The sequence below is a fragment of the Haplochromis burtoni genome, unplaced genomic scaffold (genome assembly GCF_018398535.1).
Source record: "Haplochromis burtoni strain Fernald_Lab_line unplaced genomic scaffold, NCSU_Asbu1 Contig_1691, whole genome shotgun sequence".
In the NCBI taxonomy this organism is placed as follows: Eukaryota; Metazoa; Chordata; class Actinopteri; order Cichliformes; family Cichlidae; genus Haplochromis; species Haplochromis burtoni.
This window is the reverse complement of record NW_024584052.1, coordinates 1-26,474: the sequence shown is the minus strand read 5'-3', so window position 1 is coordinate 26,474 and position 26,474 is coordinate 1. Positions and strand designations below refer to the sequence as shown.

Below are 26,474 nucleotides of genomic sequence, written 5' to 3'. Positions count from 1 at the left end.
AGTCCAAGTCATGTGACTCTAGTCCACACCTCTGCATACTACCCTTTAAAGCTAAGCCATGGGTGTATCAAATGTCTGCCTCCGCCTCTGCACCACAGTACAGTGAAAAGGATCCTTATTCCTGACTTTAATAAGCTGCAGTTAAAATTATGAAAAACTTACCAACCTTTGCTGAGCAACATGAGAATCTGCTTACAAACGGTGCACTGAGACCTCCTCCATCCTCCATCCATGTCGTGTTTAAGCAATAACTAATGTAGAACTCGAGTGCTGGACCCAGACAAGCCAATGAGATGTGGAATATTCTCTTAGAGATTTGGCACATGAATGAACTTAGGCAAGCTCTTAGTCCTTAAACAAACAAAATCATGGTGACAAAGTTTAGCCGAACTAAACACTGGACTTCAATTAACAGGAATGAGAGATTGTTATGGGAACAGAGGTAGGCAGGAAGGGACCAGGCAAGATGAGGAAGGGACAAGTTGGGCAGGAATCCAGGGAGGGAGTTTGGTGATTGTGACACAGGACCGAAGGATTGACATTTCAGCTTTGTCGTTTAGCAGCAATTTTACTGACAGTAGTGATTACTGCGGTTTCGGGGTTCTGCCCAGGACCCCTCTGCAACTCTCACACTACCCTCTCCGTCTCACTGCATGACATAAAAATAGTTGCCATTCATCAATCCAGTTTAGCACACCTGCTCTTTCCTGCTTCTGCAGCAGGCCCAAGACCACACCTTCGCCACAGTGATGTTATCCAGAAAATAACTGTAAAAAAGCCTTAGTTGCAAGAGAAAGGGAAAAGAGCAAAACCAAACTAGCTTGTTTACCACACGGAGAGAGCTAATAATCTGGCAGAGTCTAGATGGCTGTGCTGGTCCTTATGTAGAGAGCTGATGAACGACAGGTGATCTGAGGAGGGGTGATGGGGTGGAGGGGAACAGCTGCCCTACAGATTAAAGCCTGTTTGGGGTTTTTTTATAACAAGTTTTATGTTTTAGCTTTGATTGTTTTGTGGGTTGTTTCTTAGTGATGCACTGTAACACTTTCAAAGACAGACCTACAAAGATGGAGCTCAAAAGCTTCAGAAAGTATTTAGAAACTTCATCTTTTGCATGTTGTCTTATAAAATGAAAACATTTTTAATCACCTTTCTTCCACATTCTGATGTTCAGTTTGAACTTCAACAGGTCATCTTGTTTACATGACTAAATGCATTGAGTTGCTGAAGTGGCTATTGAGTAGATTTCATATATATACTTTATACCACCACTGTGACACACACACCAGGTAGTCTAGCAGCAGGCTGTCTCCAGCAGCCTGAAGCTTCTCCTCCTTCAGATTCACAGCTTTCTGCTGGTGTCCAGCAGCAACTCTGGGCCACAGATTTGAACAGAACAGTTCAGCTGGGGTTCATTAGTATCTCCACACTTGTCATTGTCAGTGTCATTCACTAATTTATATAAGAGTTTTACTCTGGGTCACAGATCTTCTCAGAAAATCACAAAAATGAGAACGAACCAATCCAATCAGTCTGATCTGTGCTGTCATGTCTCTCCAGGCCTGCAGGGGGCAGAAGCCGAGCACACCTGAGAACACTGAGCTGGTTTACTGTAACTTCAGTCTTTGTGCACCTGAAGGAGCAGAAGACGACCTCCGAGGAGCTTGTCTCAAACCCAGATGAACTTCTCATTTGTAAAAACAAAGACTGGTTTCTACTGAACCCACATTTACAATCAGAGAACAGTTTCAGTACAAATGAAACTTGAGACTTCCTCAGATTATAAGTTTTACCGTCACAGATACAAACAGTTCTCATCTTTAAGTTTTCCACACATTTAAATTAAAGTCTTGCTGACTCGTGATGAAAGATTGATTTTATTTTAAGAACTTCCTTTTCCTTTCCAGCCATCAGTGTGTTTGATCCACTTGGTACTTTCCACACGTCTTTCATTTCTTCATTTTCATTTTCCACAGACAGACAAACTGTTCCAACTTCTGCAATCTGGTAGAAGGTTCCGCATCTTCCGGGCAAGGACAGAGAGACTCAAGAGGAGCTTCTATCCCCAAGCCATCCGTGCCCTAAACACACACACCCGCCCTCTCACATCATCTATAATTGACTGAGTCAGGACTCTTCCAGACACTAAACCAAGGCACAATGTACATTTCAATTCCTTTAATTTTAAATATGTTTATATTGTCTATCCTGTAAAATAGTCAGATGTCTATTCATATTAATGTACAGAATTCACCTGCTTGCTGCTACTACTGCACATTCACCCATGTATATACTATATATAGATATATATATATATATATATATATATATATATATATATATATATATATATATATATATATATATATATATATATATATATTGTTCTTCCTCCCCCCCCCCCCCCCCATTTTTGCACATGTCGAGGAGCGTGTCAGGCTACATTTCACTGTGTGTTATACTTGTATAACTATGCATGTGACAAATAAAGAACCTTGAACCTTGAAGATACCAAATATCAACATCTCTTTAAACGTGTTGTCAGCAAAACCTTATGTGTTGATTCTTCATCATAAGTTTACTCTTGAACTAAATCCTAATTTAATCATGAGATTATGGAAACAATCGATTTACAGTCACTTCATTATAAGTTTAAACTTTTATGCATACAGACTTTCAGCTTCATATATTTCTTATTCTTCAGCTTTTTAATATTCCTGTGTGATCTAACCTCCAGCTCCTCTCGTTGGTTTCCTCGGTGATGTCTGAAGGATGGGTGATAATTAGCTCTGGATCTTCTGCTGCTGGTTCAGGGGAGGTACAGTGAGGTTCTGGAGCATGATCTGGGTTTTGTGATGCAGGGTGGGCCTGTCATGAGCTTTCTTTCACAGGTTTCCCATTTCAGTTGGAGTCCTGTGAGTCTTCTTGTCTAAGTCGGGTCTGTGACTCTGCTGTTTTTAGGGCCCTGTGAGGTCCATGATCCTTCCTGGTTCTATCTTCACTGCCTGTCCTTCTTTTTGATTCCTGTGTCCTTCCTGTTTGTCAGCCCCAGATCAGATCCTAATCGTCTTCTTCCATCACGACAGATGTTTTGGTTACTAAGAGATGTAATCAGCATCCACAGCTATGTTTGTTGCAGACGTTTTTTTCAGTGATTTTCGAAAGATGACAAAAAAAAGAACACAAGGAGGACTTCATAAATATGTGCAATTAACTGAATCATCACACTTAGTCTTTCCTGTGTGTGAGATGCAATGAGTATAGTTTCTTTGAATTCTTGTCTTATTTGTATTCAAATGATTTTATTAAAAGGATGTGGATCGTTATACTCGTATTATGTTTGAGATCATGAAGCAGAGCAGTGGCTGTAAACAGATCATATTTAACTGACGTCACCTTCAAATGAAGTCATTTTGTTTGATCAGCTGTTGTATTAACTCCTCTTTTATTACACACTGTGATCGGCTGAATTGAGGTGAACCCTGATGTTCTTCTTTAATCTCAGTTTTCTCCTCCTTTAGCTCTTTTCTCCTCTGTGCCTCCTGCTCATCAGTCTGCTGTGATTTACTGCCTCACACCAGTTTTGTTGAACACAGAAGGTGGTGCAGAATAAACAGCAGTGAGTTTTCGGGTGTCTGTGGCTCAGGAGGTGGAGTGGGTCATCAACTAATGGGAAAGTTAGTTGTTTGATCCTTGCCTCCTCGAGTATGCATGCTGAAGCATTGGCTGGAGAGTACTGAACTGTCAGAGTGTGTGAATGCAGATAAAGTGCTCTAACAGTGTGTGAAGAGGCTAATGAGGCATCATAAATTTTAAGAGGAAGCAAAATCTGCAGGAGGAAGCAGGATAAATTCAGGCAGCGCCTTTTCCTTTCATCAGCGATTAGAGGTCAAGATGGAAGGACGAGGAACTGGTGAATGCTGTCTAACCTTCTCTATGAGCTTCACTATTTTTGAAAAGTCATTTAATAATTTATCTGTGCTATTTATATGACCCGAAACGGCTTCCTTTAGCAGGTTTTTATGGTTTTTGTTTCAGTTCTGCTGTCATAAGCATAGATAATTATGCTTGCTTCATACCACAGTAACTGCATGTAATTTGGTTCCTTTTTTCTTATTAATTATTACTAATTTCACTTTAACTATATTTGTTATTTTAATACAGGTTGTGTTTTTTATTGTTATAGCTGTTTAAATAATAAAACAGCTTCTCTCATCTTCTTCTTCTGAGTCATAAAGAAAAGTTTGCACTTCAGCCCTTCATCCATTTTCAGTTTTAACCCTATTATCAGAACACACTGTCTTAACATTCTCGTACATTTGTCCTGCAGTAGAGAAATAAAGATGTTATCAGATAACATGAGTTAAAATTTCTGGATTTTTTCATGAACACTGGTAATTTACAGCTCCATCTGGGCTTTTATCTTCAACAGGGAAGAGAAATTATGGAATATAAAATGTGGTGACTTTTTTCCTCTTAGAACTGCTTTTAATCCCACCTTCAGCAAACATTTGGAAAATGTCATCTAAGATTTTACATTTGTAGAAATAGTTTGTTGCCAGCATAATTTAGTTTTTGGTGTTGTTGATAAAATGATGTGAATTTAATGCGAATGACAGATTTCCAGCATCAGTTACTGCTGCCTGCTTCCGCTGTACAGGCTGTGACTACTCTGTGGGATGTTGGTGTGGTTTTAGATGTGCTGTTGATGGACAGCATGTCTGATGGACAGAAAAAAAGACCTGATTTCAGAATGATAGATTCTGCTCATCACCTCTATACTTCTGTCCAAAAATAGGAATCAGTGAAACAAACTAAAACATAGTTTTACACATATATTAACCAGAGTCCTTCTGGGTCAAAACCTACTTGACTTTTATACATCTAAAAATAACATGTTCAAACTGTTATTCATGTCATGAGTACATATGATTCTAGCTGCTGGTCATTATAAGCATTTGAAGCTTGGCTGGTGCCATAAAGTCCGAACAGATGAGAATTTATAGCATAAAAAAAATCATGTACCTGGATACAGGATATTTGGTCTTTTACTAAACAATATGTTCAATAAGACTCTGAAGAATTCAGCCGAGGAAAAGGCTGATGTGATGGAACACAGAGTTCAAGAAAGGTCACAGTGGAGTGACCTCCAGCAGAGCTCACACAACCAACCAACCATCCATCCCACCATCCCGCCCCTTCCTGTTAGCAGAAATATACTGAGGACAGCACATGATGGTCAGAGCAGAGAGACGTACAGCTGGACATGGATCACCTATTAGTGCTGCTTCTCCTGTGGAGCTCAGGTAGGACACCTGCACACACACACAGTTCAGTTTTGAAAAACACCTTCTAGTTAGAATCTTTCAGACTTCAGACAGGTGATCCAGGTGATCCAGGTGATCCAGGTGATTGATATATGTATTTTTTGTCTGCTTATTTTGTTGGTTTTTGTTTTTTGCCCTTTATCCCCGCTGTTTTTCATTCCCTCTTTCTTTTCCCCAGTCAAGTCTGTCCCGTATCTAGCAAGTGAAAATAAAATAAAATAAACAATAAAAGGTGAATCAAATAGACCATTACGGCAAGGCTGGGATGGTCCACTTGGTAAAGTAAATCCGTTGGGTATCTTTCTTCACCTTTAGACAATAATTCCGATGGCAAAAGAACCAAACGGGACAGGCAAAAAAAAAAAAAGAATCCTTCAGACTTTGTCAAATCAAAGCCATATTTTAATATATTGACAGTCACTTGTGAGTTGTTTTGTCAGACGGGTCAATATTCAGTGATGATCTCTGTGCAGCAGCACTCACTGTCGGACTTCTTCACTGATGATGATGAGTCACAGTTCCTTTACTCATGAACAAAAATAACTCAAGAAACTCTAATGTCTCTGTAAAGCTCACTCTGAATAACCAGCTGAACACACCTAAAGACTGTTTCCACCAGCTGGAGCTGATTCTAGCCTCTAACAATCAGAGAGGAGCCCAAACTTTCTGTCTTTCTGGCTGCTGTTACAACCAAATTTCCCCTTGTGGGACAATTAAAGGATTATTCTATTCTAAACTGTACTGTGTTATCCACTACACAGCAGACTTAACGCCTCCTCACTAACAACTCCACTTTGAATGAATGAACGAACTACGTCTACTATATTTTAGAGCCCAAAGAGGGAAGCATAGCCCCATCACGTCTAGACTTCTTATATATATGAAAATGATGGAATTAAAAAAAAACAAGACTCACTGTAATAGAGGTTAAAGTAGAGCTCTTCCTTGCCACCATTGCAGTGTGCTGCTCAGAGGAAATCATCAGGTTGTTTGTGACCTTCTACAATAATATAGCCGTTATCCTATTAAATCAAATTGTATTTTTTTTTTAATTTAAAAATAGAAAGAACCTTGAGAAGACTATTGTTGTGAATTGGCCTGTTGTGGCTGTGGCTCAGGTGTTAGAACAAGTCGCCTATTAATTGGAAGGCTGGTGGTTTGATCCACGTCTGCTGCAGTCTGCATGCCAAATATCCTTGGCCAAGATACTAACCCCAGGTTCCTCTCTGATTGTTTCTCTCACTGTAAAATCATGAATGTTAGATAGAAAGCATTTATATAGAAAAATGTTCTTGAGTGAATGAAGCAAGTTGTACAAAAGCACTTTGAGTGCTCAGTTAGGGTAGAAAGTGGTTTAAAAGAAACAGTCTATTTACCATAAATAAAATAGAATATATATGTGTGTTATTAAACTACAGTGATAACATGTACTTCCTGTTTTCATCAGAAACTCCTCATTTCACAATAAGGCTTTTATTGTGAAACATTTTCAAGAACATGCTCCTCATTTTGTGACAGTGGCTGTTTCACATGTTTTAGAAAACTTCCCTTGTGAAGTGAGATGCCCAGAGTAGCATTTATTTTACTTTCAAGGAAGTAAAAGCATACACGGTCAACGTCGAGCGCTCGCCGGAGCAAGCCTGCGAGTTTCATCCATACACTTTTTCCAGCATTATCCTGTTATAAACTGTCAGTTACATGATGTACTCATACATGATTATAATTGTGCTCTGATTAACAGATAGAAGAGCAGAAATGTGAACTGAAAACAAGATAGATAGAGAGAAACAGAGGGACATACATTTCTTCAGCTTACTGTTAAGAGTATTGCATAACTTTAATAATTTTGCTGTCAATATTTTTTTGTCAATATTTTTGTTTTTGTTCTGTTCACAAGCAGAATATTATACATGCTATCATTAGGGCTCATTATATATATATATATATATATATATATATAAAGCTCCTAACTTGCAGGGCAAAAAAAATCTGCAAATATACAAAATTACATTCAGGATAATGAAGTCAGTGAATCAGATCAGATGCCTGCAGTCAGCATAATACCATGCCCCCATTTCTCTGTATAAGAAAACAAGTTTACCAATTGAAGAGACTTCACCCCTAACAGAAGAAAAAAGGAGAAAGTGCAACTTAATGAATTTAAATAAGAGTGTGTAAATGGAAAAGGGACAGCTCCCTTAAGTGTCTCCACTTAAGTGACAGATGTTAAACACCTTTTAAAGATGAGGCTTGGGCTGAAATAACAGGGGTGATGAATATTGTTTCTAATGGGACAATTAGCCTGGCTCAGTGAAAGAAATTATTTAAAAATAAATTTGATGTTGGAAAAAAAAAGAACCAGCCCACTGTAAGAAAAAGAAGAAAGAGGGCTGACATGTAATCATTGAACCCAAGAAAATAACTCATTTACAAAGAAACATCAATATCATCCAGCATTCTGGGATAGTGCCCAGAAATTAAACTTAGTGATTTCATCCAGTAAGAGGATGTCATTTTTCATATATACTGTCCTAGAATGTACCACAGGTCTTCAAACTGGCAATAGGTAAATCGTTACTTAAAAAGCCATCTCTAGACCCAGCAGTCTTAGCTAATTATAGGCCAATCTCAACCTTCCTTGAAAAGAGTAGTTGTCAAACAGCTAACAGATCATCTGCAGAGGAATGGTTTATTTGAAGAGTTTCAGTCAGGTTTCAGAGCTCATCACAGCACAGAAACAGCTTTAGTGAAGGTTACAAATGATCTTCTTATGGCCTCTGACAGTGGACTCATCTCTGTGCTTGTCCTGCTAGACCTCAGTGCAGCGTTCGATACTGTCGACCATAATATCCTATTAGAGCGATTAGAACATGCTGTAGGTATTACAGGTACTGCGCTGCAGTGGTTTGTATCATATCTATCTAATAGACTCAATTTGTCATGTAAATGGAGAGTCCTCTTCACACACTGAGGTTAATTATGGAGTTCCACAGGGTTCAGTGCTAGGACCAATTCTGTTTACATTATACATGCTTCCCTTAGGCAGCATCATTAGAAGACATAGCATAAAATTTTCACTGCTATGCAGATGACACCCAGCTCTATCTGTCCATGAAGCCAGATAACACACACCAATTAGTTAAACTGCAGGAATGTCTTAAAGACATAAAGACCTGGATGGCCGCTAACTTTCTGCTTCTTAATTCAGATAAAACTGAGGTTATTGTACTCGGCCCTGAAAATCTTAGAAATATGGTATCTAACCAGATTCTTACTCTGGATGGCATTACCTTGGCCTCCAGTAACGCGGTGAGGAACCTTGGAGTCATTTTTGACCAGGACATGTCCTTCAACGCACATATTAAACAAATATGTAAGACTGCTTTCTTCCATTTGCGCAACATCTCTAAAATTAGAAATATCCTGTCTCAGAGTGACGCTGAAAAACTAGTTCATGCATTTATTACTTCCAGGCTGGACTACTGTAATTCATTATTATCAGGATGTCCAAAAAACTCACTGAAAAGCCTTCAGCTAATCCAAAATGCTGCAGCAAGAGTCCTGACAGGGACTAGAAAGAGAGAGCATATTTCTCCTGTTTTGGCTTCCCTTCATTGGCTTCCTGTTAAATCCAGAATTGAATTCAAAATCCTGCTCCTCACATACAAGGTCTTAAATAATCAGGCCCCATCTTATCTTAATGACCTTGTAGTACCATATCACTCCATTAGAGCTCTTCACTCTCACATTGCAGGCTTACTTGGTGTTCCTAGAGTATTTAGAAGTAGAATGTGAGCTATATAAATAAAATGGAATTTAATTAAATGTTTGTTTAGATACCAGAGAATATTCCATGAAAAGGTTAAAGTCTACACATTTTCAGTTAACATTTTGTGCTCTTAACTCATAATTATATATTTTATTGGTGGTCTAAGGAGCTTGGAAAGAAAAGCATCTGGACTTCTTTAAGCGTGCAGACTTAATTCAAATACATCTACTCTCTGTTTCATAAGGATAAGAGTGCAGATGTGGTGGATCATAAATTTGATTAGTTTTGAAGTTGTACATCTCTGTTCCTTACATTTCATGTCATGCCCTTATTAATGTTTTATTTGTTGCTTTGACTGTTTTCAAATAGAATATGCAGTGGGAATATAGAGGGAGATAAGTAGTGAAAGTTTTGCCTGGGTTGATTGTGTGTCGATCCATTGTTAATGCCTCAGGGCTCCAGTAGGTGGGTTCGCGCGCTTCCTCCTTCACTCAATACAGACGAGTGAGAGTGAGAGCTGCGTGTCTGTGCCTTTCTTTCACCTCTCCTCACTATTTCCCCTGTTTAAGGGCACAACACAGACATACTATATCCCAGTGTGGTTTGCCAGCTGCATTGCTCAAGAAAACCGCGCAATCATTACTCTTCAGCTGTGGATACATGTGCAATCAGTAATGATAGTTATACTGGCTGCTAATAAGGGTTAGATTGAAGGTTAGGGTCCTTCTGCAAATTCTAATATGATGCCATAAGCTGCTGATTTATTTGGATCTTTGTGTTTTTGCACTGGTTTGAGATGGCAGCAGCATAAGGCCAGCAGCCCTAACTCAATTTCCTTCGTGGCCAACCTTTGGGATCAATAAAGTTTATTGATTGATTGATTTTTTTTATTTTATTTACTCTGTTTTTATATTTGATTCTGTTTCACTTCACCCATTTTATCACAGGTTCACTTTTTGTAATAGTAACCCTTCATGCTGAAAAATGGAACATCTTCTCCAGGTATATCATCATCATATTGTGCTTTTGACACACCGATAGTTTTGACAAAACAAGATTACTTTAAGCAATGAGGACCAGAATGGACTGATCCATGAAGTCTTTAAAAACTGCAATGTTGATTTGTGACTTCTTGTTTTACAAGTCAGACTGGTAAAACGAGTCCAGAGTCCTGCTTTAAAATGGCAACTTTTTTCTCTAATGTTCTTTTCAGGAGTCCAGGCTGAAGAAAAACATAACTCAGGTAAATGCAGAAATCAAATACTCACAGAAGCAGCAGATAACTTTACTTTTCAGAAGTCAATTAACTTCTTTACTGATGACTCTGTGCTTTCTGTTCAGAGTCTGATGATGTCAGGTTGGTGGGAGGAGCCAGTCACTGTGCAGGAACACTGGAGCTGAAACATCTGGGAGAGTGGAGAATAGTAGATGGTTATGCTTGGACCCTGAAACATGCAGATGTTGTCTGCCAACTGCTGGACTGTGGCTCTGCTGTTTCTGTAGAATGGAGATTTGAGACCACAAACACACCTGTGTGGGAAATGAAAACTGAATGTATTCAGTCTGGATCTGCTGTGAGAGATTGTGTAACATCAGATTCATCTTCTGTCATCACCAATGTCACCTGTGCAGGTGAGCCTATAAGTATAAAGCGTGTCATAAGTGCAACACGTTCACATCAGCTTCTCAGGAGTCACAACAGAGAAAACTTTAGGATTCATCTGGACCAACCACCTCTCTCAAAGGTCTCTTTCAGTTTTCTGAACCACCGTGTCCCATCAGTACCTTCTTATCCATGACAAACAACAAAAACATGCTATCCACTAATTACAACAAATCCCATTGTACACACCCAGACTGTAGAAAGTCTTTGCTGACAAGCAGCATCTGATTGTTGTGACCTGTCTACTGTGGAGGTCTGCTCCATGTGTGTTTGAAAACACACTAAAATCAAAGATAGAGGCTATGTTTCCAGTCCAAAGTATAAATGAACACATCCAAGTAAAAAAGGAGCTACAAGGCAGATTTGAGTATAAAAAAAATGGAATACGTAAAGTCATAAGAGGCTAATATCATTAAGAATAAAAAGAAGCAAGTTTTGAACATTGTCAACATGTAATGCATGTTAATGATGAAGTCTAATCAGAATTGTGCTGAGTTTGAGTCAGTGAATAGTTGTTTGCTGCCATCTTTTTCTTGTGTGTCTGCTGTCTCTGATCTCTCTGTTTGATCTTCTCTGATGTCTCCAGACTCTGTCAGGCTGCTGAATGGTTCCAGTCTGTGTTCAGGCAGACTGGAGGTGAAGTCTGACCAGAGCTGGTCCTCAGTGTGTGAAGCTGACTTTGACCAGCAGGATGCAGAGGTGGTCTGTAGGGAGCTCGGCTGTGGGCCTCCTTCAGTCCTCCAGGGGGCGCTCTATGGAGAAGTGGAGGCTCCAGTGTGGAGCAAAGAGTTCCAGTGTGGAGGCCATGAGTCTGCTCTCCTGGACTGTAGAAGCTCAGGCTCAGCTAGAAACAGCTGCTCACCTGGCAAAGCTGTTGGACTCACCTGCTCAGGTAGAAGAGGAGCTGCTGCTTTGATGTGGTTCAAACTCACTTTACTCTTTCACTGATGACACTCTGATTTCTGTTCAGAGCCTGATGATGTCAGGTTGGCGGGAGGAGCCAGTCGCTGTGCAGGTACACTGGAGCTGAAACATCTGGGAGAGTGGAGACCAATGTTTGAGTTTGGCTGGACGCTGAAAGATGCAGCTCCTATTTGTGAACATCTGGACTGTGGTTCTGCTGTTTCTTTACAACACACCAAGTCATCATTAGAATTTAGCTGGAGGATCAAACCTGACTGTGTTCAGTCCAGATCTACTCTGAGAGAGTGCACAACATCGGGTTACTACAACCCCATCCTGAATCTTACCTGCGCAGGTAAATATATTTTTGTTGTTATTCAAATCAGATCAATTCAATTTTATTTACATACAGCCAAGTCACAACAGGAGCTATGCTTTATATTGTAAGGTAATGACCCTACAATAATACAGAGAAAGGCTCAGCAATCATATGACCCTTATAAGCAAGCACTGTGGTGACAGTGGGAAGGAAAAAAACTCCCTTTTAACAGGTGTTTTTTCTTCACTTATTATGTGTTTGCACACCTCTCTGCAGGAGATTTCTTCCTCTGAAAAGGGAGTTTTTTCCTTCCCACTGTAACCATAGTGCTTGTTTATAAGGGTCATATGATTGCTGAGCTTTTCTCTGTTTTCTCTATATTATTGTAGGGTGTAGCTTACAACATAAACATCCTTGAGGTGACTGACATCATGATTTGGCACTGTATAAATAAAATTTAACATGTGTTAGATTGATTGGTGATTTGAAAGTAGCCATAGGTGTTATCATGCGCAGGGATGCCTCTTTTAACACTGTATCCTGTTCAAGATTTAGCTTCCTTTGACCATGACTGTTGGTATAGGCTCCGCCCTCTCAGAAATCTGAACCGAATGGATGGAAGAAAATGGAGAGACTGGTCTTCTAAATAATCACACCACTGATCATGCCTCTATGAACTATCATTTTTACAGTTACAAGTTACCAAAAAAATTCAAAGAATTTGAAAACGAACATATCAGAGGTTTAAAAGCTAATAATTTCAGTTCCTCCTCTTACAAGACATTGCCCGATTGCATATTTTCACATTACAGTTAAAAGTGTTTTGACCTGCTTCTGAAGAAATAAAATAAGCTGAATGTAATTTTAAAGATGAGTTCTGTTGTTAATGATGAAGTCATGTTGAGTTGTGCTGAGTTTGACTCAGTGAATAGTTGTTTGCTGCCATCTTTTTCTTGTGTGTCTGCTGTCTCTGATCTCTCTGTTTGATCTTCTCTGATGTCTCCAGACTCTGTCAGGCTGCTGAATGGTTCCAGTCTGTGTTCAGGCAGACTGGAGGTGAAGTCTGACCAGAGCTGGTCCTCAGTGTGTGAAGCTGACTTTGACAAGCAGGATGCAGAGGTGGTCTGTAGGGAGCTCGGCTGTGGGCCTCCATCGGTCCTCCAAGGGGTGCTCTATGAAGAAGTGGAGGCTCCAGTGTGGAGCAAAGAGTTCCAGTGTGGAGGCCATGAGTCTGCTCTCCTGGACTGTAGAAGCTCAGGCTCAGCTAGAAACAGCTGCTCACCTGGCAAAGCTGTTGGACTCACCTGCTCAGGTAGAAGAGGAGCTGCAGCTTTGATGTGGTTCAAACTCACTTTATTCTTTTACTGATGACTCTCTGCTTTCTGTTCAGAGCCTGATGATGTCAGGTTGGTGGGAGGAGCCAATAACTGTGAGGGCATGATGGAGCTGAGACATCTGGGAGAGTGGAGACCAGTGTGTGCCTTTAGCTGGACGCTGAAAGATGCAGCTTTTGTGTGTAAACATCTGGACTGTGGCTCTGCTGTTTCTGTTGACTCAAGACATGAGTCTTTAAAGAGACCTGCATGGTGGATCAAATATGATTGTGTTCACGTCAGATCTGCACTGAAGGACTGTACAGCATCAAGTTACCATACCTTCATCCTGAACATCACCTGCTCAGGTAAAATATGTATGACATAATTTAAGACGGTAATGTAGCAGGTTAACATACACAGTAGCAGGAATAGCAGCTGACTGTCTCCAGCCATCATGAAGGCTGACATTTAGAAGTACTCTGAAGGAACCTCTGACCAGTCTGAAAGGACTCTTTCAGCCTAACAGTTTTTTTAGTTGCTGATTACAGTTTATGAAGTAATGTGCTCGAACAGCAACTATGCTAACACAAATCACAGCTAGGTCTAGAAAGGTGAACTTAGGGCATGGGCTGATATGGAAGTGGAGATTTGTGAACTGGACCAAGAAACTGAACAGACAAGACGAGGTGGGAGATACAGGAACAAATGATGAGACATCATTTGAGATGAGGCATCAGTGATGGTACAGTTGGCTGGAACTACTCAATAGAAATTAGTTCTTGTTAACATGATAGTGGCAGGTGTCTCTAATCCAGGTGTAGGCAACTCCAAGCCTCAAGAGCCGGTGTCCTGCAGGTTTTAGATATCCCCCTGGGTCATCACACCTGAATAAAAGGATTAGTTTATTAGCAGGCATCTGGAGAACTATGCGACACGTTGAGGAGGTAAATCAGCAATTTGAATCAGCTATGTTGGACCAAGGACACATCTAAAACCTGCAGGAAATCCTAACCGTAACCCTACCCTTGAGGTCTGGCGTTGCCTACCCCTGCCCTAATCCTACCCACAGATCATACTGTTCCTCCTGCTCTACCTGCAGCATTTATGTCATTATTTTACAGCAATGCAAAAAATACTGGACCAATTGTAGGTTTATAGGAGCGTTGGAGCAAAGCACAATAAAAAAAGATCAGAGCTAGAAATCTTTAAATGACTACCATTACTAAATACAACAACAAACAAAAAGTACAGCTCCAGCCATTGTTACATAACGCTGAACCCTTCTTTGAATAAAACTGAATTCAGTTAACAATTCCCCTCCCTAAGTTGTTTCCTTAATTATCTAGTTTTTGTCTCTTCTTTTTAGTGAAAGAAGGACAAAGGGTTATAAATCTTAAAATTGGCATTTGTGGATTGAGCAGAGAAATCCACTTTTTTTTCACCAACACGAAAAACAGTCATGATCAATAAATCAACATGGGTATGAGTCACAAGTTTTATCACTTTCCCTAAATGATGCAAAGAGGACAAAACTAAGGTTACATTCACATGTACACAGGTATTTTTCTTTTAAACATGTTCCTTTCTTTGTGTTTTGGCCTTTCGTCCAGTATTCTGGATGAAAGTATTTTGGATGAAACAGTATTTTGGATCAACAAAAAAGATTTTCATAACCTGGGTGAAGATTTTCAGAAACGCAGTATTTGTGTTGCTGTGTGGCAGACAACAACAGAGATTTTTTTCTCACAAAATCAGAGGCCTGCACCTGTATCTCCATTTTGTCATGCCAGACACTGCACCATACACCATGACTGGGGGCTTTTGAATGGCTAATATTTTTTTCATTATTTGTGTTTTATCACCACCTGTTGCTTGCTGTGCTCATGGCAGCACTTCATAGTGATGATGATGATGATGCTCCCAATCCACTGGTTTCCAAACCCTTCCAAGTGTCAACTACTACCTTACTCAGAATAAATAAACCAGCCAGGCAACCATTTTTGATCTTTGTTACGTACAGTCATCTCTACTTCTGGATGCCTTTTTTGGGTATCTGCCCCGGCCGAAAGCTGCTCCCATCCCCCTGTCAGGCCTTTCCTTAACTACAGCCTCAATTCATGTTCAAGCCATCTGGCGTTATCCACTTAAAATGCTGTCAAACCTTAAATGAGGATGTGGCCCCAGCTATTGAATTGGAGATAAATTATCTGTTGGACTACACCTCCAAACATGTCCCATCTGGTTCCCTGTTACCCTCCCCACCGGCTCTATAAGCTGTTCATTCTCCTTTTGGTGTCCCACCTTCCCTCCCCATTTTTGATTCATTCACTTATCATTAGTTCATGGGGAAGATTGTGTGAAATCTAAAATGAGGGTGTAGGACCAGGTAGTGAAAAAGACCAAGTCTTACTTCTTGCTGTGTTGTTGCACCTGTAAACTGGAAGATGGTAAATAGACTAGTTCATGTATAGCGCTTTTCAACTCTATCTGAGCACTCAGAGCACATTACTTTACTTGCCTCATTCACACCAGCACTTTTTTCTATCTAACATTCACACACATTCATACTCTGATGGATGCATCCGATAGCAATTTGGGGTTAGTATCTTGCCCAAGGAAATTTAGTGTGCAGACTGGGATCTAACCACCAACTTTCCAATTAGTAATGGAGTACCACCTGAGATAGAGCCACCCCGACAAGGCTGTCTGCTATGGGTAATACACTGACTAGGCACAAGTACCTCACACAACCACACTTAAAGACAACTGAACTACCAGTCTCACATTTACACACTTATCAATTTTGATGTAACCATATTTGAAATTTGAGCGTATATGAAATCCTCTCCCCCCCTTACTTTCAAACAGGTGATAATTTCAATAACTTAATCTTCATAGATCAGTAACTGAGTCAACAGAGCTAATATGGAGCTGACTCATGGAGCAAATAATCGGCTGAATTTAGCCATTCTTCAGATAAATAGTCTAATAGCCTAAATAGACCGCAACTGCAGTTATCAATTCCAACTGAAATTATTTCAGTTTGTCCTCAATACATTACTGTTTAACATTATTTTATAGCCCTTAGAATATTCTAGAATGTACCAGATACATTTTGAATACATCAGGTACTCGGCAAAGGCATGCTTATAACTACTTACCAGGAGATAGCCAGGGCCAACCAACATTAGCAATTAGAGCAGGGCGATATGACCAAAAATATTTATCACGATATACATCTGAAAATTTGCGATAACGATATAGCTGACGATATAATTGACACTAGACAAAATACTTTACAACTCCTCAACTTTATTAGTTCAAAAAACCCATCAATGTATTTTCACTTAAACAAGCAGCTGTTTTTTTATGTGTATTAAAGTTATATAAAAATTTAATTTAACAGTGCAAATGCAAATTCCTTGCTGACAGTTTAACCAAAACTTAAAAAGAGGTTATACACACACAATACGGTAATATTATGTTGAAGCACAGTACGTATCACTCCGCGAGGCTCCTCCCCGGTAGCCGTAATCCTCCGACAATCCATCAAGCTTAGCAAAGTCGTACTAAAACATTTGACAGTGCTGTGTACAACATAAAATCATTTTGAGGTCAGTAAACACAACCAGAATTCATACATAAGGCACACGGGATTATAAGGGGCACTGTGGATTTTCAGAAAAATCAAAGGATTGATTTTAAGTGTGCCGTATTTTCCAAAAAACACGGTAATAACGACGGCCCGCTTGCATGCTCTACCAAAAATAGTGCTTTGTTGTGTATCTGACAGACGAAAGCTAAACCAGTTCCACACCACTGAAGTTGCAGCATTTTTACAAACCAATTCTGGTTCATCCGTTTCATTCAGCGATCCGCTTTCGCCCTTCTCATTCTCCGTTGGCGACATGCTTTTTCCGCCATGTGCATATGAAAACAAAGGCAGTGCACATGCGCGTTTTACCCTTATTCTATCACAATATTTCATTTTCTTATCGTTGCCCAACATTATACTGGTATTACCATGAATGGTATGATATGGCCTAGCCCCAGTAGCAGTTTTTGATACGGCCGACACGGGCGGTTGCCCGGGGCGGCATCGTGGTGGGGGACGCCATCACAGACATCGGCAAAAAAAAAGTTGCTCGCACTCTGCTGCTGACCCTACATCAGCCAGCGCATTTTGGAGATGGCATAGGCACCGATCGGTTTTCTATCACCCATTTGCTGGGAGTAACGATGTGTTCACACCGAACGCGATAGACGCGATCAAAACGCGCCAGATTCACACCTCGACGCGTGTCCAACGCGAATTCATCGCGTGTCAAACCTGAAATGTGGGAGGAAGTTGTGCCAGACGGTATCTTTGCAAGATGGCAGCTGTCGAGCTAGCACTTGAAGAGAGAGTCTCCCTTCTCTATTCACCGTGGAGAGCAGAGCAGCAGCGTAAAAGACGTCCTCGCCGTACCTGGGTCCATCAGATCCTGCAGAGGCGTGACCAGTTTGGTGAGTTTCACCACTTGCTCCACGAGCTGCGCCTGGATGACGGCCGCTTTCAGCGATACCACCATCTTTCCCTCGCTCAGTTTGAGGACCTGCTGTCCCACGTTGGTCCCAGTATCGCCAAGACACCAACTACAGGCAGAGCGCCTGTCCATCTGCCTGTGGTTAGTAAAAGTGTTTAATATGGTAGTCCTTTATTGATACCTGTGCTAATATATGCTAAACTATTGTTTATACACTGCTAACATGGATGTGGTATGCTAACAGTGAATGCTGTTGGTGTTTACTGAAAGAAAACTGTGGTATGGAGACGACTGTTTATAATATTTCTAGTGATTTATGCTGTTATCAGTGTTTGCAATGATAGCATGGCTGTGGTGTCATATCAATGTATGCTCTCGGTGTTTGCTGATATCAAACTGGTATGAGAACCACTGTGGGTTAATCTTTGTAGTGATACTCACTCCTTTTTTTTTTTTTATTTAGACCTGGTTTGATTCTGGGATAGTTGAATATTTGTATATAATCCCTGCAGCTGTCAGACTCTATAACAGGGGTCACCAGCCTTTCTTAAAACTGAGAGGCAGATAAAATTGTGAACAGTTTTTAGTTATATGGTTCTATCTAGCATATTTTATCTTGATATGCTGTCTTATCACAGCATATTTTTTTTCCAAAATATTAACAATGATTTAAGCAAGGAAAGGGCTACATGTCAACATCCAACTCTTTATTTCTATTAATGTCTTACTTCATTCCTACCTGATTGACATGTTTAGGAATTATGAGTGATTGGCTCACTGTAGTTGTAAAAGTTGCTACCAATCAAATTATGATACATTAAAGTTAAAACAAAACACAACTGACTGTTTTAGATATCATCTAATATACATTTTGTAATTATCCTTAATAATTACAAAATGTTTTATGTAAAATTTATGTTTTGTGATTTAAAGCTGACATCACAAAAGTATTTTGGAATTTGAATAATGTATCTTGTAACTGCAGTACACATAATACTGATTTTGAACAATTTTGTCCAGGTTCCTTGCCACCGGGGACTTCTTTAGGACCAACGCGTTCAGTTTCAGAGTCGGTGTGTCCACGGTGTGCCAGATCACCCCCCCAGGTAGCAATGGCCATCTGGGACTGTCTAGTGGACAACTTCATGGCTGTGCCTTCACCTGGAGACTGGCGGTCCATCACAGAGGGATTCCAGGAGCGCTGGAACTTCCCTCTGTGCTGTGCAGCTCTGGATGGGAAGCACGTCCAGACAAAGGCACCCCATATATCATATAGGAGACACACACATTGATATACACTAAATATTTATTTCATTTCTTTTTTGTGGTGCCCAAATTTATGCACCTGCTTGATTTTGTTTAAACAATTATTGCACACTTTCTGTAAATCCAGTAAACTTCTTTTCACTTCTCAAATATCACTGTGTGTGTCTCCTGTATGATATTTAACTGACATTTTTTATTGTAACAACCAACGATTTATACAGGAAAATAATGTCTATTAACAAGGTTGCCCAAACTTTTGCATCCCACTGTATTAGTATATTTTGTCATTAGTATAATATGAAATAAATTCTACATGTGTCAAGTCGTGTGCCAACATTTGCTGTGTAGTAGAACTGAGACATTAGTCATTATAAAAATTTATTTGAAATAATATTAAAATTCTCAAACAGAAAAACATTAAACATAAATATATAAAATATAAGAATTTACAGAGAGACAGGAATAAAAAGGACCAGCTGCTCTCCAGAGCAGGAACAAGGCTGAGGAGGAAATGCTCCATTGGAGACTGGTGTGGCCTCTTCAGGGACACCAGGATGGCCAGCTCCAGCGCTGATGGACCGTCCTGGGACCCGTCCCTCATCTGCCTCGGAGCTGTCCTCCACTGAGGGCCTGTAAAACAGCACAAAACACAAAGAAATGAGAAGGCTGCGACTAGACTTTAATTTTCAACATTGAAAAAATCTGTTATAAACAGATTGGTTGTAGATATTTAAAGATATTAAAGATATTTAAAGATATATAAAGGTAATCACAAGGGAATCCCACCAAGTAAAAAGTTATCAGTGCTTGCTGTACATCTGATGCTACAATTACATGAGCAGGAGCTCAGGAACTGGGAAGCCAGGAGAAGCAACAGGGGATGCTCTGCTGCAGAATCAGTTGGTTCTATCAAGTAAATATTAAATGTTAACAGATTGAATACAATAATCAAAGAGAAAGTATATACAGTGGTCCCTCATTTACTGCAGCAGGGGTTCTCAGAATAACTAGCCCCTCGCTACAGACTTTATACACTGTTTTCCCCACACTCATGAACATTGGTCACAGTTCTCATAAGTTGATTCTCAAAGTGCAAACCTTTGTAGATTGCAAAACGTAAAAGTAGCAGTGACGGATGAACACCGGGACCACTGTGTGCTGTTTATTAATAAACAATAACATATATTCCTATATGACAATATGCATAAAAGCAGAATGTTATTTGTACATCAGTGGAAAAATAGTGGTGGCTTGCTAGCTTTTGGGCAGCTTCCCAAAAGCTAGCAAGAGCATCTGGCTGCAGCCACTGGGGAACGCCATATTGCGACCTCCACACTAACCGGAAACACGTAACTTCAGTTAAATCGACTTTGACAGTGAAAACTAAATTGTATTTTTGTTACTATTGATGCTGCTGACAAATAAATTTGATTCTAAGTGGGGGTTTTTTTAACAGTCTGGGTTTATTAAAAAAAAAAAATCACCATCCCTCCAGCTTTTTTGTGGCCAAAAGTGTCCATGAGTTATGTTTTTGTTTCTTTGCTACTTTTTCTGCATAAAGTTTTTTCACAAATATAAAATAGTCATTACGTTTTACATTTTTAATCCTTCAAACACCCTTTTCTAGTACAATGCACTTGTTTGAAGACAACCTCAAACCCACCATCTCATATATGAGCAGTGCTACTCGAAATTATTGTACAGTGATCCCTCGCTGTAACGCGGTTCACCTTTCACGGACTCGCTGATTTTTTTATTTTTATTTTTTTTAACAGCAAATTGTTTTGTGCGTTCTGATTGCTGTAGACCATTGTCAATCAATCTAGTGCCGTGTCTTCTGCACGGCAGCAGTCCCCAACACCCAGGCCCATTTGGTACTGGGCCGCGAGAGTTGAGGCTCGGGTGTGAAGTGTATGGTTTTCAGGGATTTTAATCGTTAAGTTGGGCTCCCTGGGTCTTTTCCCGTGTTGTAGCCGTGTGTCTTATTGTGAAAGAACTATTTACGCGTTACCATAGCATCCAGAGAGCATCAAGAAGCAGAGAGGAGGATGTTGCTCTCAATGTTGTTGGTGCATTTCAGGAGGACACTGCTAATAAAGTTACACAATCACACAGTGAATTTGCGTTTATTATCATATTTACAAAATACTACAGTTTTTGCCTTTGTCTGTATCATTTTATTTTGTTGTATTTATCTGCGACACCTTAAAGGCCGGTCCGTGAAAAAATTTTCTGACATTAAACTGGTCCGTGGTGCAAAAAAGGTTGGGGAGCGCTGCTGTACAGCACAGAATGAGTTTAGTTTGTCGAATTTATATAAATCTTCGATTGCTAGCAGTGTAACTCTGAAGTGCTGCACTGTATGTTTGTAAGTTTTCTCCCCGACAAACACAACAATGCCGACGAAACGTTTTGCACGGTTTCATTTCAAAGTCAAAGTCAAAGTCAACTTTATTTGTCAATTCTGCCACATGTACAGGACATACAGAGAATAGAAATTTTGTTACTCTCAAACCCTAGATGAAATAGCAAATGAACATTTAAATATAAGAGGGTGATTAAAAAATGCAAATAATTTTATAATGGACTTATGTTTCTACGAAGGTTTGAACTTTAAGAGTGTTTAAACAAAAGAAAAAAAGTGTGAAAATGTTTGTGCTTGTCTGAGGAAAGTGTATAAAGCATGTAGTGAGGTGTTTTTACAGTCTTAAAACAGCTAAAATAATTGTGAAAAATAAAGTTTACTACTTCGCAGATTTCACCTACCGCGGGTTATTTTTAGAACGTAACACCAGCGATAAACGAGGGACCACTGTATTATTAATAGTAGAGTCTGGGACATCTAATTGATTAACATCAACATTGATTATTGTGCACTATTATTTTTGTTCAAGGACAGCAAAAAATACAAAACTCTCTCTCAGCTTGTCCGTTGCCAAAAATGGCCACTTTTGTGTATGTTCACAAAATGCAGTAAAATGTATATTTATTAAAACATTTACTGTATCTACTTTTACCGACTTTAAACCAACACTTTAAATTAGCACCAGTCCTTTTCATCAAAACCAAAATTTTATCTACATTCTGTTTTTTACACTTTAAATCCCAGTTAGGTTATATATTACCAGTAGCTTTTATTTATTATTACCAGTAGCTTTTCAGATAAAACAGTAATAATGGTTTCATAAATCTTCGTATTTTTTTTTCATATAAGCATCAGGGACAAGGCTGTCTTGCAATTGTTGAGGTCACTATAGTGTGCGCCCTATTTCTTCCAGGATCACTCTTCATTTGTAGGTTTTAGTGGACTCCTACTACTGTGAAGTGGTTTTCATGGGACAGGGGCTTGTATTCCAAGATCTCGGAGATTGTAGAGATGAGCAGTGATGCCCTTCTTGCCATCTTTCCAGAAATATAAGTGATCTGGAAGCTGTTAGGCTTATTTACAGCAGCAGCACTTTTTGCACCTGCAGAAACTCCAGGACACATTTACTAACAGTGTTTGTTGCTGTTTGTGCTGCAGCTGCAGCTTTGAATTTTTTTTGAGAGTTAATATTTTGGCTATGGTGTCTTGTTATGAAATGTACAAGAGTAGAAGTGTTAGCAGGTGTGTCAAAGCTAAGTTTGACTGGGAAACTCAAAGCTCAATAGCCTGTATCAACAAAAATTCACTGCAGCCTGTGTAATATTTGATGCATCATAATTTATTCCAGTCTATCTTGCAAATACATGTTTGCGTTGCAATGTCATGCACAAACACACACAACTATTAGATCCTTAAGATCAAACCTGCGTCATTCTTTCGGTCCACTGCAGTGTAGCAGTCAAACAAGAAGAAGAAGAAGTGAAGTGGCCCCAAATGGCCAGGATAGAGATCAGAGGGTTAATGCGTAAAATGTATAAAAATATTATTGATTACAGGATAATACATTAATGTTAATATCAACAACAAGCTTTTTACTCTGAAGTTACAAGTATAAACAATGCTGTTACATTTACAGTTACACTTTTTACTATAAGTATGGACATAAAACAAGTGAACAACATTTTATAATAAGTTTAACTGGAATTCTGTACACTGAAAAACAAACACATAAAAACACAAACAAACAGCCAGTGCCTTCATCTGTCCATTAAATGTCAAACATCGCATTGACCCGTCCCTGCTCATCAGCACATGCTTTTAAAAAGAGCTCCATGTCCTCTGCAAACTGAAAAACAAAGAGGAAGAAGTCCCTCTACACAAAAACACTGCAGATGACAGGCCAGGCAAACATCTATTGACCTGTTTGAATGCCTCCTCATCATGTGAGCCTTGAAGTTTTTTTGTAAGAAGACTAAGACCACAGTGAGGACGTTTCATTTTCATGGACTTTCCACAAGCCACAGTTTCATTTAGCACAGAGGGTAGAGCACATGAATGTTCTACCCAAGATTCAGGAAATGGTTTAGATGCTGGAGACGAGACATGGAGAGGGAGACGAGGCTCCACGGAGAGTTCAGTGGGGAGCAGTCCTGAATGCTGACATGACAATAATTGCCTTGCCATATCCCCACGCTGTATGACTGTCATGTTACAGAAGGGCAGTGAAAGTGCACCGGCACATCATTTTGTCTGTAAGAGAGAAAAAAAAAGAAAAAACAACATGTCATGTTCGGCTGTGTGGCAGGCAGGAGAGGACCCAAACGCAAACTCACGGAGACAAAACGTAAACTCAAAAACACAGCTTTAATGCTGGCAAAAAGTGAAACACAAAAACAGTACTAAACTAAACTGGGAAAGCTAAACATAAAGTATACCAGGAACCACGGGGAGAATCACACACAGCATGAGGGAGACTACGACACTGACAAAGAGAAACACAGAGCTTAAATACACAGAGGGATAACGAGGGAATGAGACACAGAAGGGAGCACAGCTGGGAGTAATCAGGCTGGACGAGACAGGACGCAAAACTAGAAACACTCACATGAGGCATGGACCTTACAAAGTAAAACAGGAAACACACTGACTGAATTCCTAAACATGCAAACTTAACAGCAACAGGGGAGACAGAACATAGGAACCTGAAACATGGTACAAAACATCACAGTGGACATAACATGGAACACAGGGAAGCCATATAACAAAGCCAAAGAGCTAAACCTAAGATAACCATAACTGAGATCCAGGGAAACAAGAAACAGTACATCAAAGGACTCAAAACATAAACCATGATATAAAAGCACAGGATCTCTTCCAAATAAAATAGGAAACATAATGAGACGCAGACATGATAACCGGAACTTGACAACGTAAGACACAGACATGAAACACATGAAGAGCAGGGGAGACTTAACATGGGTTGGAAACACAAGGGGGAACTAATAAGCAAATGAACATAGGAGACCTAATGAGCTTAAACATACTATAAACATCAAAATGAACTAAAACTCAAAACACTGGGTCATAAGACCCAGGATCGTGACAACATGTAATTTAAATGCAGTTGTATAGAATGCAGTCAGTTTATCTAACAATCAGATTGTACATATTAACAAAAATATCCAAGCCTCCTCATAATGAAAGCAAAATGGTGTGGATCACAAGAGCTGTCAGGAAATGTGGTGAACAGAAAAATATTTAATGAAAACACTTTTTTCTCTCGCTGATGAATGAACTGAACTGTACAATGTGAAAATAACTTTTAAGTCAACAAAGACCTGCAGAGGTGCTGAAAAGAAGTGCATATTTATGACTTTAACTATGAGGTATATTTAATACCAACATACCTTTGAAAGGCAAAGCACTTTGAATGTGTCCATTTATATGCTGCTCAATCTTTGCCCTGACAGTAGGGCTGAAAGTGGGGCACAGAGGGCAGTGAAACAGCCAACACGTGGTGCATTCCTGCAATTCTGGCTTGGAGGCAGAACTCCAAATTGATATTTGCATCTAAAACAGGGAGAAAAACAGATAAACATTATATACACATTTAAGTTCAGGTTTTAGCAGAAATAACACATAACAGTTAGCATGTAAGAGATTTGGGAGAAAATTCTTTACAAAAACATAATTTACAATTTATTTGTGACATACGTATCTATTGACATATAAAAGACAACTGAACAAAGGCTAACTAACATCTGGGCAATAAAACTGAATGGAATAGAGAATATTAGTATTTATACATATATAAAACTCTGTGACAACCTTTACAATGTTTTTGCAGGTGGAATGAGAGACATGAACAAAGTGCAATATGCAGTAAATGGAACAATGTGCATTGATGTTACAGATCGTGAAAAGTAGTGAAGTGAATTTGTTCATAACAAGTAAAAATCAAATACGTTTGAAACTGACCACTAAATGCTAATCAGAGGTGTCAAATGTGCACACATTCCTTACTAAAGTTTAGATACCTCGGGGGTCTGACCGTTGTTGTAACGCTAATAAAGTGCCAACGTAATCAGTGTAAGCAAACTAGATGATTCCTAGAATTATATAATTATAAACGGCAAATTTAGACATGAAAGACTCTGTCCCAACCTTTACGATCCACTTGCAAGGTTTCCACAGTCGATGATCCATGCAGGAACGTATTTCTGCCTACTGTGGAGGTCACGTGTTTCCGGTTAGTGTGGAGGTCCCAATATGGCGCTCCCCAGTGGCTGCAGCCAGACCCTTCTCAAAGCTAGCAGCTTCAGTAAAAACTTTCAAAAGAGAAATGAATGAACTTAGCAGGTTGCCCGATCTCTTCACATATCTTCCTCCAAGCTTGGTCCTTTATATTCCTGTCTCGGTACAGAAAGCAGCTGGTGTCGTACAGCTCCGGGTGGTTTGCTACGGCGTTGATTAGCCTCTCCTCCATATTGAATTAAGTGTGAAGGGCTTTCGCTGGATCTGCTCCTTTGACCTAGGTCAGAGCCACGTCACCAGGCTCCTGATTGGTTGTCGTGGCGCGAATTGACGCTGAAGTTCAGATTTTTCCAACTCGAGCGGTAGACGCGATAAGCGCGAATTCACAAAATGCAACACAAAAACTGATGCGCATGGTTTTATTCGCGAGTTTTCGCGACGCAAATCTGCTTCTGAATTTTCACGGGACCCTCAATCGCGTGTCATCACCCTTCTCCATTGACTTTACATGTAAACCTGACGCTCTGGTCGCGTCTATCGCGTTTGGTGTGAACACACCGTAAGGGCGCCCTCCGTTTGCGAAGTGCGCCTGCTGCTTGCGGCACAGGGAGGAGAGGCCGGGGCGGCGGGGGATTCTCTGGCTGGCTGGAGCAGCAGCTAATAACCAACTGGCAAAATAAAACAAAATAAAAACAAACCAACAAATACGAAAACACCAGACATCATGATACGGATAATTACCTAACTTTATCATTTCTCAATCTCT

The 26,474-nt window shown here is 39.8% G+C and overlaps 1 protein-coding gene across 2 annotated transcripts; it reads left to right on the top strand.

Moving 5' to 3' along the window:
* Window positions 1–5,219: 5,219 nt before the first annotated feature.
* Window positions 5,220–16,274, top strand: LOC102301842 (scavenger receptor cysteine-rich type 1 protein M130). 2 transcript variants are annotated; one of them, XM_005952495.3, is made up of 7 exons: window positions 5,220–5,306; window positions 10,310–10,339; window positions 10,438–10,728; window positions 11,346–11,651; window positions 11,730–12,017; window positions 12,988–13,293; window positions 13,372–16,274. In XM_005952495.3, exons 1-7 carry the CDS (start codon window positions 5,267–5,269, stop codon window positions 13,680–13,682), a joined length of 1,572 nt encoding a protein of 523 aa, XP_005952557.1. In that variant the 5' UTR covers window positions 5,220–5,266; the 3' UTR covers window positions 13,683–16,274. The 2 variants fall into 2 exon arrangements, with proteins under 2 accessions (XP_005952557.1, XP_042073145.1); XM_042217211.1 differs by lacking the exon at window positions 5,220–5,306 and adding an exon at window positions 8,949–10,098.
* Window positions 16,275–26,474: the final 10,200 nt, after the last annotated feature.

Excerpts from the sequence above, each read along its gene's own strand:
- LOC102301842 (XM_005952495.3), top strand. The coding sequence starts at position 5,267 with ATGGATCACCTATTAGTGCTGCTTCTCCTGTGGAGCTCAG. Across the intron at positions 10,340-10,437 it reads TGAAGAAAAACATAACTCAG|AGTCTGATGATGTCAGGTTG; the intron begins GTAAATGCAGAA and ends CTTTCTGTTCAG. Across the intron at positions 12,018-12,987 it reads CCTGAATCTTACCTGCGCAG|ACTCTGTCAGGCTGCTGAAT; the intron begins GTAAATATATTT and ends TGATGTCTCCAG.